The following is a 13,556-nucleotide window of genomic DNA, read 5'->3' on the forward strand; positions in this document are numbered from 1 at the left end:
ACTTTTTTTTTTATTCTTAATTGTATAGGATATGATGAATTTCTTTCGATATGTCTTTTTTTTGCTTACAGTCAATATTAAAGGCGACGAATTATTTATTTACTTTCAATGTATTTACTCGCAAACTCACTTGGACTTAATACAATCTATTACGATCCGTCAACGAATGTTTTAATTAATTTGTTTTTTTTAAATAACATTTCACAGCTGATTTTTTTGTTTTGTTTTATTAGTAAAATGTTGTGAGGTGCCTTTGTCTTTGGATCAATATTGACAATCTTTGGTGATTCGCTTTAATTTTTTTTTTTTTTGTGATTTCGTTTTTAGTTTCCACCTTCGTTGACCTCGTTTTAAAGAGGAAAATTTTCACACTTTTTTTAAAATAGACTTTTTATTGCACTTCTTTTTTGGATTTAATGTTTAATGAACGATTTTAAGAATTGTTTCACACTCTGAAGAAAGTAATTTTCATTTTGAGGGATTCCTCTGAATTTAATGCAGTTTTTCCTCTTATATATGGAATTAAGAATAAAATTCTTTGTATAAGATACACAATTTTTCTGAGGATATCAAATTGAGACAAATGTTGCTTCGCAACACTTTTGATTATTTTTTTGTCTCAATTTGATATTCGCAGAAAAATTGTAATTAATTAAAAATACATGAACCATAAGATTTGAACGTTCAAATAAGAGAAAAATTTTGCTGATATGAATATTGTCAACAGTTTTGACAAAATTTTTTTATCTTCTACCATCAACTTCTATATTTAACTATTTTTCAGAATCAAAATTTAAAAAAATTCACATATTAACTAATTAATTATTATTATTTTTAGAAACTTTGAATAGAATTGTACAAAATAATTCAATTATTTTCTAAAATTAGAATCAAATTCATCGCAAGAATTCAATTATTTTCAAAAATAATAAAATTATTCGTAAAAATTAAATTACTTTCAGTATTATTTCAATTTTAATAAAATTTCTCAAAAGAATTCAATTATTTTCATAGATAATAAAATTCTTCCGAGAAATTCAATTATTTTTAAAGCTTTGGATACAATTATTCGCAGGAATTCAATTATTTTCAAAAATTTTGATAAAATTCTTCCTGAAAATTCAATTATTTTTCAAAATGGATTAAATTCTCCGCATGAATTCAATTATTTTCAAAAATGATAAAATTCTTCCTAAAAATTCAATTATATTCAATATTATTTCAATTTAAATGAAATTTTAAAAGAGTTCAATTATTTTCTTAGATAATAATAGATAATAATTTGAATAAAATTCTTTGCAACAATTTAATTATTTTTAAAAATGGCAAAATTCTTTGTGAGAATTCAATTATATTAAAAAATTTAAATAAAATTCTTTAAAATAATTCAATTATTTTGAGTAGAATTAAATTATTTTTGCAGATAATAAAATTCTTCGCTAGAATTTAATTATGTTCAATACAATTTTAATTAATTAATTAATTAATTATTATTGTTTTAAAAAAATTGAAATAAATGTATAAAAAATAATAAAGTTATTCGCAAAAATGCAATTATTTTAGGAAAATTTTAATAAAATTCTTGTCAAGAATACAATTATTATTTTTATAGATAATAAAATTTTTAGCAAGAATTAAATTTACTTCAATAAAATTTGAATTAAATTTTTTAAAAGAATATTTTTAAAAAAATAGTTCTATAAATTATTATTTAATATTGATAATAAAATTATTTATTAAAAATTATTATTTGTTTTAATTTTCTTTTTTGATGATAATTCTGATTATATATAAAGTATTTTCTTTTCTTTTTGTTTCAGGTGAGCAAAATAACATTATTTCTGTGGAGTTTAATTCGTAAGTAAATATATATCAAAATATATATAATTAAATATTTTAATTTATTAGTAAAATATAATTGTCAAACAAATAAAATTACTTTCAAAAACTTAAAAAAAAAATTTTAATAAAAAAATAAGTTACTTTTTTGAATTCTAATAAAGTTTTTTAAAAAATTCAATTATTTTTAATTGCATTTAAGGAAATTTCAATTATTTTACAAATTATCAATAAATTGCTTATAAAATTTCAATTATTTTTATAAATTTCCAATAAATTGCTTATAAAATTTCAATTATTTTCAATTCAATTATCAAAAATAGAACTGAAATAATAAATATTTTAAACAAATAGAGTTCTTTATAATATTCAATTATTTTTAATTGCATTTAAGGAAGTTTCAATTATTTTACAAATTTTCAATAAATTGCTTATAAAATTTCAATTATTTTCAATTCAATTTTCAAAAATAGAACAGAAAAAATAAATATTTTAAACAAAATACTTGAAACGAAATTTTTTTAATTTCAAATAGATTTTTTTCGAAATTTCTATTAAAAAAATTTCGGTTCAAGTATTTTAAAAAATAACAAATTTAATGTTGCTTTCTATACTAATGAACAAATTCAATTGTGACACTTTCTAAAATTCAATTATTTATTAATTACTAATTTAAAATTCTCTGAAAAAATCGATTTTTTTTAAATCTCTAATAAAATTTTATGTATTTTGTTTTCCCTGATTTTTCCCTGACTTGTGAAAAAACTTCTTGTAATAAATTTCGAATTCGAAGAAGAAATAAAAAAATTTCCTTCATTTGAACGTTCGGAACTTTGGGAACATAAAAAAAAAATTCTATTCAGAAGTAGAATACTTTTGTTTTTTGAGAGGATAAATTCAGACGATATTAGAAGAGTATTTTTTCTCTTAATATATAAAATTACTTTTTTCTGCGAGTGCACAATTATTTTGAAATTAAATTATTATTTAATTTAATTGTTTTTAAGTTTAATTATTATTTAATTAAATTATTTTCAAATTTAACTATTATTTAATTTAATTATTTTCAAATTTAATTATTTTCAAATTAATTGAAAGAAACAATATGTGAAACAAAAAGTAGTTGAAAGAAAAAGTATTTCAAAGAGAAATTATTTAAAAGAGAAATTATTTAAAAGAGAAATTATTTGAAAGAATAAGTATTTGAAAAAAAGTATTTGAAAAAAAAGTATTTGAAAGAAAAATTATTTGAAGGAAAAATTATTTGAAAAAAAAATTATTTGAAAGAAAAATTATTTAAAAGAATAAGTATTTGAAAAAAAAGTATTTTTAAGTGTACAGTTTTTTTGCAAAAAAGTACAGAAGGTGCGTAAAAATGAATGAGAAAAGTGATATCATTGTTGTGTGTGATAAAATTTTCTCTCTTTTAAACATTTATCCTAGCTTGCTTTCATACGAGTTTTCTTAACAAATAACAACACAGTTCCCTCGAAAAGTTCTCCCTAAGTCTTAAATTAAGCTCGCCTGACGTTCTTAACGCGAAATTATCATAGTCACGTTCTAAGTTTTGTAAGTATAAAGAGTTGTTCTCGCGCGTGTATGGGTGTATGCGTGTATTGCATGATTCAGCGTATTAATATTAATAATATATTATTTTTTTTCATATATATATATATTGTTATATAAAAGAAACAGAGTAGTTAGACCCTATACTCTAGATACGGTACAAAATATCTGATTGACATGAGAAATTTTTATTTATCTTTTTTTAGCTCTCTTCTCTTTTCTTCTGTTATTTTATGTGAATACGCAACATCTTACACACTTTTTTTTCACGAATCGTGATTTTTTTTGTATATATATACATATATATTATATTATCATATATGTATATAACTCTAATACTTTTATGCAAATACCATTCTATGTATATATATAATATATATATGTATATAATAGCGTACTTCTATTGATATGAATTAGTTTCACTTATAAAGCACTTCAAATCAACCTATTGATTCACCATCCAATGAATCTCGTTTCTTTCCTCTTTTTTTTTTATTTTACTGAATATTTTTATTTTTACTGATTTATATTTATATAAATACTCAGAGAATTTTATATAAGCTCTGCTAAAAATTCACGCCAGAACTATTTTTTTTTTATTCCAAACATTTAATAATAATTTAGTATTTAATTCATTTTATTTATTTTATTCATTTTATTCACTTTATTCACTAGATTCGAAATAAGTAGGTAACAAACATTCTAATTTAACAAATTTGCTAGTTGATATGTTTATTTATTTATTTATTTTTTTTTTAGTCAGTTCCACCGAAAATTTTAAGCAGTTCTGAAATTTCGGCTGTACGCAAAGGCGTTACTTTTTTTAAATATAAGGCCGAGATGACTTGGTGATTTATTTTTCCGTAAAAATTCTTTTCTTTTTATTGAATTCATTTTTTTCGATTTTTTTTAGATAAATTTTTTTTTTTTCACCAAATCACGTTACTTTTGCCCTAGATCTTTTCTTTTCTCGACCCGTTTGTAGAAATTTTTGTCTTCTTCTTTTTTTTGTTTGGAGCGGTAAAAAGCACTTTAAACACTGCACCCTGACGCGAGAAATTTTTCTTTTTTTTCATTTCCCCGCTCAGTATCGATTCTTCGACCCAACTACGATAAAATCCCTAGAATGTCGAATCACGCGATATTAAAGCTGCATTGCGGCTTGTGACTCGTTTCGTAATCGTCACGAAGGTGTTTTTTTTTTCGTTCTTCTATTATATTTCTATTTTTTCAAAGTTATACCAAACACGCGATTTTATGTTAATAAAGCGATATTAAACGGATTTATGTTACGATATTAAAAATTTATTACATCGCTGCGTTTTTGAAAATTCAAAGTTGACCTGTTTCTAATTTCCTCATTTGGGTTTCGTATATTTAACTTGAATATTTTAATACACATGCGATTGAAATTTATCCAAGTCGTGTAATGGATTTTTTTTTTTTTTTTTTCTTGGGAAAATGAAGAACAAAAATGGGAATGTTTTTGAAGAATAGTAAACACTAATGTAATTTGGAGCATATCCGCGACTTGGCGACGAATTAACTTGTTTTTTCGCGGTGATTAAGGAGGAAACTACACAATGAATTTAGTTTGAGAAACGAAAAATATTTAGACCGGATAATCCAACATCGCGTGAAATTGAAGCTGCGCGCTTCGTTTCGTTCACACCATATTTTTTCGAGATGGAAAAAATTGTCCTTTAGAGATTGTTGTAACAATAAAAATGTCCTAATAAATCTTCCCACAGGGTTGCCACAGGTCAGGGAAATATCAGGAAAGAATTCAATTATTCTTATAAATAGTAAAATTTTTTGCTAAAATTCAATTATTTTTAACAAAATTTTAATAAAATTTCCCGAAAGAATTCTATTATTTTCCAAAATTTAAATAAATAATTTAAAACAATTCAATTATTTTTTAAACAGTACATTTTTTGCAAAAATTCAATTATTTTCTAAAATTTTCATAAATTCTTCAAAACAATTCAATTATTTCTATAAATAGTAAATTTTTTTTGACAAAATTCAATTATTTTTAACAAAATTTTAATAAAATTTGACGAAAGAATTCAATTATTTTTTGCAATTCTAATTCCTTCGAAACAATTCAATTATTTTTTTGAATAGTAAAATCTTTACCAAAATTCAATTATTTTCAATAAAATTTCACGAAAGAATTCAATTTTTTTTTCTTAATTCAATATAAAATTTTTCAAAACAATTCAATTATTTTCTAAAATTTTATTAAATCCTTGGAAAAAAATTCAATTATTTTTATAAATTGTAAATTTTTTTGTCAAAATTCAATTATTTTCAACAAAATTTTAATAAACTTTCACGAAAGAATTCAATTATTTTCTAAAAGTTTTTTAAATCCTTCGTAATAATTCAATTATTACAAAATACAAAATATTGAATTCAATTATTATTTTTAAATAGTAAAATCTTTGCAAAAGATTTTTTTGACAAAATTCAATTATTTTCTACAAAATTTTAATAAAATTTTATGATAGAATTCTATTATTTTCTGTAATTTAATAAAATTCAATAATTAAAATGTTTAATTTCAATTATTAAGAAACACAACTATTTTGAAAATTTTAAAGAAATTTTTCATAAAATTCAATTACTTTCAATATTTCAAGTTAAAATTATTTTTCTTTATTTAAATAATTGAATTCTCGTAGAATTTTTTAATAAAAAATAATTTAAAAATGAATTTCATTTAAAAATTTAAATAATAATTAAATATTAAGATCATTATACCTTGAATTTTTAGAAATAATTGAATTTTGAAAAAGTTTCAAATTAAAATCTTTGAAAATTATAAATTATAAGTAATAAAAATTTCCCAGGAATTCAATTATTTTGAATTTCTAGTATTTTAATAAAAAATTTTCTAAAAGAATTTAATTAAAAAAAATTTTTAGAAAATTTTTTCCAAATATTGAATTATTTTCATAAATAATAAAATTTTCACAGGAATTCAATTATTTAAAACTCAATTTTCATTAAATTTTTCGCCAAAAATCAATTATTTAAAAATATTATTAACAAATTCTTCGCGAGAATTCAATTATTTTTGAAAATTTTAATAAAATTCGTTTCCAAAATTCAATTATTTTCATAAATAATAAAACTCATGGCAGAATATTTATTATATATTTATTAAAACAATTTTAATTGAATTCCTCAAAAATTGTAATTATTCTCAAAAATTTTATTAAAATTCTTCACAAAATTTCAATTATTTTGGAAATTTTTCCTCAATTAAATGATTTTCAATATCTTTTCTATTTTAATAAAATTTTCCAAAAGAATTCAAATATTTAAAAAAAATGTTCATAAATTCTACACAAAAATTTAATTATTTTCATAATTAATAAAAATTCCACTGGAAATTAGTTATTTATCAATTTGTTTTTTAAATTCGTAGCAATAATTCAATTATTTTTTTAAAATAATACTTTTGCAGGGATTCAATTATTTTCATAAATAATAAAACTCATAGCAGAATTTCAATTATTTTTAATACAATAAAATTGATAAATTTTTTTATGAGAATTAAATTTTAAGAAATATTCAATTATTCATTAAATTATTTATTTTTGTATTTAAATAATTTAATTCTCTTTGAATTTTCTAATAAAAATTGATTTAAAAATTAATTTCAGTTAAAATTTCAGATAATAATTGAATAATAAAAAGCGTTATAACTCGCATTTTTAGAAATAATTGAATTTCAAAATTGTCTCAAATTAAATTTTGAAAACTTGAAAATTTTGAAATTTGGTCTTTGAAAATTTTTTTTTTTTTACTTTTTTTATTTTTTTTAAATTTATTTTAATAATAAAAATTATTATAAAACATGAAGAAATGGAGCACTTCGAGTCGAAGACTCGGAGTGATCCATTTCTTCATGTTATATAATAATTTTTTTCAGTTGTGTTTCAAAAATTTTTTTAGAGTCAGGGGAAAAAATCAAAATCAGAGAAAAATTAGGGAAAACAAAAAAAAAAATTTTGTGGCAACCCTGTCCTGCTTTCACTCTTTTATTCGTTATTTCCATTTTTTCCCCCTTCTTTTATTTGGAAATGCGCTTTCGTTTACTCGTTTTTCACGAAAGGAATGTTGTTGCCTCGCAATTAAAATCGGGTTGAAACTCAGAAATCAAAGAGCGAGTAAAACATCTAAATTTACCGTGTCGGAACAGGAAAACGTCGATGCGTCGACGAAGAGAGGAATCGAAAAGAAAGCAGAACGATGGATCGCGGACTCGTTTACGGCTCTCCGAGGATAATTATATTACTCTGTAACGGTTACAGTCAAGCATTTGTACGTGCCATGCCCTTACTTCCTTTCTTTCTTCTCGATCAACTCCTCGATATCTCGCTTGCTTAGCGTGAGGTAAGTCTAATCAAAAAGTGGATTATTCGTGTCTTGCACAAGAATTCTACAACTAACTAATCAACATTTCCTCGTAAAAATACCTATACATTAGAAATTAACATTCTCATAGACTGATAATAATCGAGAAGATATAATAATAATAATAATCATTTCGAGAAAATGCGATAACAAATCAAAAAAGGCATCTGTGGTTTGTTAATTTGACTACTCTTGATAACGGACAAATTTTGCAATTTTTTATTCTCCTGTCCAATTGAGAAATAATTTTTTTTTTTTTTTCGTTCTGAAAATAGAACTTGTTCGCCTATTGGATTTATCACTCGTCTAAATTGAAAATTGCATGAGATTCGAGAAGACAGAGAAAATTAAGTGGAAAGAATCCCTTAAATCTGGGGGGAAATCTGAGAATCTCACACTTCAGCTCCAGGACGGTATTAAAAGTCGGGAAGTTGAGATTTTCCGGTTTTCTCTTTTGTTACCGGCCCGTGATTACTGCGGCGCGCACTAAAACCAAAGAGATTCTTGCTTCTCGTCATTTTTCAGTTATTTTCCCCTCCCCCCTTATTACTACCTACAATGTCGAGAGATTCTTGTCGGCGGATTACGATTAATTACTCGAAACTACCACGGCATCGTCGTTATTTTTCGTCGCTATCTATAATTGCGGATGCGTGTAATAAATGCCCAGTAATTTATTTCCTCTCCTTTTCTAATCAAGGAAACAAAGCCAAATATAATCAATAGAAATCCACTTTAAATCATGTTAAAAATTTTCGTCAATGATGGTAATTTATTCCCTTTTTTTGTTCGCCTCTTGAAAAATTTTGTTTGAAACTGGTTATTTTTGTTTGAAATTAGTTATCACTTAATTATTAGATTCATTGGCTTTTACTTTTCATTAAAAAATCATTCATTACAAAATATTCGTTTTTGAATTATCTCTTGAGTTGAATTTTTATTTCATTGGATTTTTTTTGAAAAATGGCAAATTTATTAAAACGTAGTGTTCAACTTATTATTTTTATGTAAATTACAAAATTTTTTATTTTTCAAAAATCAACTTCAATTTTTGATTCATTTTAAACTCACAAATTTAAAAATAATTCAACTATATTAACTACATAATCGATTTTTATTTTCTAAAATTTTACTGAAATAATTCGAAATAAAACAAATTTTTTTGAAAAATTTCCTTTCAATTCTTGTCAAGAATTCAATTATTTTCTTAGATAATAAAATTCTTCGCAGGAATTCAATTATTTTCAAAAATTTGAATAAAATTCTTCGAAATAATTCAATTATTTGCAAAATTGATAAAATTTTTCGCAAGAATCCAATTATTTTCAAATTTGATTAAAATTTGATTAAAAATTCAATTATTTTCAATTTTAATTAAATTTTAAGCAAACTTTTCAAAAGAGTTCAATTATTTTCATGGATAATAAAATTCTTCGCTGAAATTCAATTATTTTAAAAAAATTTGAATAAAATTCTTTGAAATTATTCAATTATTTTCAAAAATAACAAAATTTTTTTTAAGAATTGAATTATTTTCCTTACAATTTTAAGACAAATTTTTGAAAGAATTTTTTTTGTTTTTGAAGCTTTTAATAAAATTCTTCACTACAATTCAATTATTTTGAAAGGTATTCAATTTTTGGCAATAATTCAATTATTTTCAATAAAATTTTAATATTAATTAGTTTTAAAAACTTTGAATAGAATTATTAAAAAAAAATTATTTTCATAAATAATACAATTCTTTTTAAAAGTTCAATTATTTTCAAAAATAATAAACTTTTCCGGAAGAATTCAATTATTTTCGAAAATGGTAAAATTTTTCGTAAGAAATCAATTATTCTCAATACTATTTCAATTTTAATCAACTTTCCCGAAAGAGTTCAATTATTTTCTTAGAAAATAAAATTCTTCTTAAGAATTCAATTATTTTTAAAAATGACAAAATTCTTCGAAAAAATTCAATTATTTTCAAAAAATTAAATAAAATTCTTTACAAGAATTCAATTATTTTTAAAAATGACAAAATTCTTCGGAAGAATTCAATCATTTTCAAGAATTTGAATAAAATTCTTCACAGGAATTTTTAATACAATTTTAATAAAATTACCCTAAAGAATTGAATTATTTTCATAAATAATAAAACAAAGAAATTTTATTTAAAATAATTGAATTGATGCGAAGGAAAAAGCTTCGCATATAAATTCAATTATTTTCAAAAAATTGATTAAATTCTTCGAAGGAATTCAATTATTTTCAAAAGTTTTATAAAATTCTTTTTTTTTAAATTAATAAAATTCTTCGAAGGAATTCACTTATTTTTAAAAAATTGATAAAATTCTTCGAAATAATTCAATTATTTTCAAAAAATTGATAAAATTCTTCGAAATAATTCAATTATTTTCAAAAATTTTGATAAAATTTTTCGTAAAAATTAAATGCTTTTCAAGACATTAATTTTAAAATCGAAGACATTTAAAAAAAAAAATTATTTTAAAAAGTTAGAAAACAAAAAGTAAGTAATAACCAATTTCAAACAGCGAACAGATTACCGGAATACAACGATTATTAATATAGATGTTTGGTTTTTTGCTTTCAATTATTTGCATCAGATTTTGCAGATTTTCCTCTTTTTTTTGTTAAAAATTGGATTTTTATTGATTATAATCGGACTTTTTTTTTGTCTATCGGGTAATCGAAAATTTGTTCTCTAGTGATGAAAAATCGGATCGGGTCGGGTTAAAGTCGGATCGACATTGACATTATGAAGTAACTTATGGTACAGACTTGACCAACAGGAAGGCACTTATGCAAATTACATGCCGAGTTGGCTGTCGTTCTAGCACACGGGGCACACCTATAATATAATATATATAATATATATCGTATTATTAGAGACAAATTGTTATACGATATAAGTTGCTATATTTATACTTAAAATTTTCACTAAGAATTCTTATCCTAAGATATGTTTGTATTCTTTCACTATAAGGACTTTTATCCTATGATATGTTTTGCATTCGTTATACAAATTATTACTTAATACTCTTTCTTGCTTACTCTCGTTTTCGCTCTCTCTCTCTCTCTCTCTCTCTCTCTCACTCACCCACGTTCCTCTTTTCCTATTATGACAATTAAATTCTCTCTTTAACAAGATCTCTTTCGCCTTCACGATGCAGATGATAAAACGTAAATACATGTTTTCTTAGTAGGGCACCTTTGGTATTAAGCTTGCTGTTCGTGTTTTTATTTATTTTTTTTTCTTTTTTGTTTTTCTCCACTTCGCACGCGTATCTTCTATAGGCAGATTTTTTATATAGAAAATCATTGCTTTCCTCTCTCGATAATATCACTTCTTCTTTCTATATTTTTTTATATACAGAGAGAAGCGCCTCTCGCCCTTCGAGAAATTAAAATACAATTGCTAATTTCCCTTAATTTCTCTAGTTAATCACAAAATTGGTTCAATTGTCCAAAAGAATTTTTTTCTACAAATTAGAATTAAAATGTAAATCTAACAGTAAAAGATATTGCAGTTGAGAAAATAATCAGGGTTGCCACGCTTTTCCTCATTTCAAAATCCATGACTTTTCCAACTTTTCCAGGTTAAAAAACGAAATTTTTCCAGGTTTATAAAATTACATTTATAGTATACCAAATTTTATTTTTAATTTTAATTTAATTTTAATTTTTAATTCTATTTTTCATTTTACCAAACTCCCTGATTTCCAGACAAAACATTGACTTTTTCCCTGTTTTAATTAAAAATATGTAATTAAATTTCTCCAAAGAATTTTATAAGAGTTTTTGAAAATAATTGAAATATTGCCAAGAATTTTATTAAAATTTTTGAAAATAATTGAATTTTGGAGAAAAATTGATAATGATCATTGAAATTTTGACGAGAATTTTATGTAAATAATTTAGTTTTTTCAATTGTTTTAAAAATATTTGAAAGTCTGCTATGAGTTTTTTTATTTATGAAAATAATTGAATTCCAGTGAAATTTTTATTGTGAAAATAATTGAATTTTTGAAACAAATATTAAAATTTTTAAAAATAATTGAATTGCTGAGAAAAATTTTATTATTTGAAACCTTTTTAAAATTGAGGAAAGTTTTTGAAAATAATTGAAATTTCGCCATGAATTTTTTTAAAATTGTTTGGAAATAATTGAATTTCTAAGAAGAATTTTCCTACTTTTGAAAATAATTGAATTTCTCCAATCATTTGTAATTTCTTCAAAATTTAATTTCTTTTAGTGTTTTTAATTAAAATTCTTCTATAAATCTATTATTTTCAATAGTCACATAAAAATATATATTAAAAAATTTAACTAATTTCAGAAGAATTGGAATAATTAAAATTTTTCAAACATCTACGTTCTCTAAGACAATTTCTAATGAAATTCATTGAAAATTGAAATTTTACAAAATTTCAAATTAAAATTTTTTGAAATTCATCTATACTTATGAAAATTGTAAACGTAATGCTTTTAAAATTGAATTAATTTTGAAATCTTTATGTAAAATTAGATTTCAAGAATAAACTTTAGAAAAAAACAATTTTCCAGGATTTCGATCCAAATTTCCTGATTTTTCCAGATTTTTTCAAGGTTTATAAAATTCCCTGACATTTCCAGGTTTTTAAGTTGCGTGGCAATCCTGAAATATCTTTTACTCGAAAGAAAATTACTTTTGGTATTTTTGGGAAATTAAATTCTTTTTTAAAGAGAAGGAGGAGGCGTGTCTCTAAGAAAAATTCGTAATACGCGTGCTGTTGCGCAATCAGATACTCGATTTACCTACAATTCGATAATAAGAGTGTTATACGACGTGGTGCGGGTGTTGTGAGTTTAACAGTGCCTTTTTACATACAAACGAATTTTTTTTTTTCACCGGCCCTTCTCGAGACCGTTATATTATTATAGGACGACAGTCATAAAAATGAGAATATATAATATGTATAAATATCGTTCGAGAAACAATTATAGTCCTGACGAGAATAATGAGAATCGAATTCGAATAATGTACCTATGCCTATATTATGCGCACTCAAAAGCTGCTGACCATCATAGTTTAAAAAAGAAAAATTCAGGTCGATGTTTCACGAAAAAATTGGGTCGTCGTCCGTCAATTTCCTATTTTAAATCGTCGTCGAAAATATAAATAATCGGCTCGCGTTTTATTTCGCTTTAAAAAATATATAGGTAGATACCTAAATTTATCAGCAATATCCTCTCTCTTTTTCTCTCGAAAGAAGTCACCGAGTTGCGCAAAAAATTTTCCTAGTGACTTCAAAATCGTTTTTTTCTTTTCTTGATTGTTCTTGTCTTTTGTTGCTGCTGATTTCTTTTTCGTTTACGATTTTTTTCTTTGTTGGTTTTTTAGTCGTTGTCGATTTTCAGTTCCTATTTCTTCCGATTTTCTAAAAATCACAAAAAGCAGCAGGCTCACTTTGGAATTTGTTACTTTCAATTTTTTTTTACATCCCGTTGATGTCGATTTTAAGGTTGCCCGTTTTCTTCTCCCTTTGATCCCTGAAAAAAAGATTAACACTCAGTCATAAAATTTGATGAAACTCAATTATTATTATTTTAGCGAATTTTTCAATTTCAATAGGTTTTTAATTTTATTTGATGGAATTGAAACTCAATTTGATGGAAATAAATTATATTTAACGAAATTATTAATTTTTTAAAAGCTCAATATTGACAGGGT

General features: G+C 23.0%; 2 protein-coding genes across 4 annotated transcripts in view; one reads left to right on the forward strand and one right to left on the reverse strand.

Moving 5' to 3' along the window:
- Window positions 1-13,556, forward strand: part of LOC122499272 (aquaporin-like) — a 240,862-nt gene that overhangs the window by 119,021 nt on the left and 108,285 nt on the right. The gene's annotated exons all lie outside the window — the stretch shown is intronic.
- Window positions 12,427-13,556, reverse strand: part of LOC122499270 (protein couch potato) — a 101,221-nt gene continuing 100,091 nt past the window's right edge. For all 3 annotated transcript variants that reach the window (XM_043607521.1, XM_043607520.1, XM_043607522.1), the window contains one exon: window positions 12,427-13,375. In XM_043607521.1, coding sequence (XP_043463456.1) covers window positions 13,343-13,375 — 33 coding nt within the window. In that variant the 3' untranslated portion in view covers window positions 12,427-13,342. The remainder of the gene's footprint in view (window positions 13,376-13,556) is intronic.

This window comes from Leptopilina heterotoma, unplaced genomic scaffold, assembly GCF_015476425.1.
Source record: "Leptopilina heterotoma isolate Lh14 unplaced genomic scaffold, ASM1547642v1 Lhet_166, whole genome shotgun sequence".
Taxonomy (NCBI): Eukaryota; Metazoa; Arthropoda; class Insecta; order Hymenoptera; family Figitidae; genus Leptopilina; species Leptopilina heterotoma.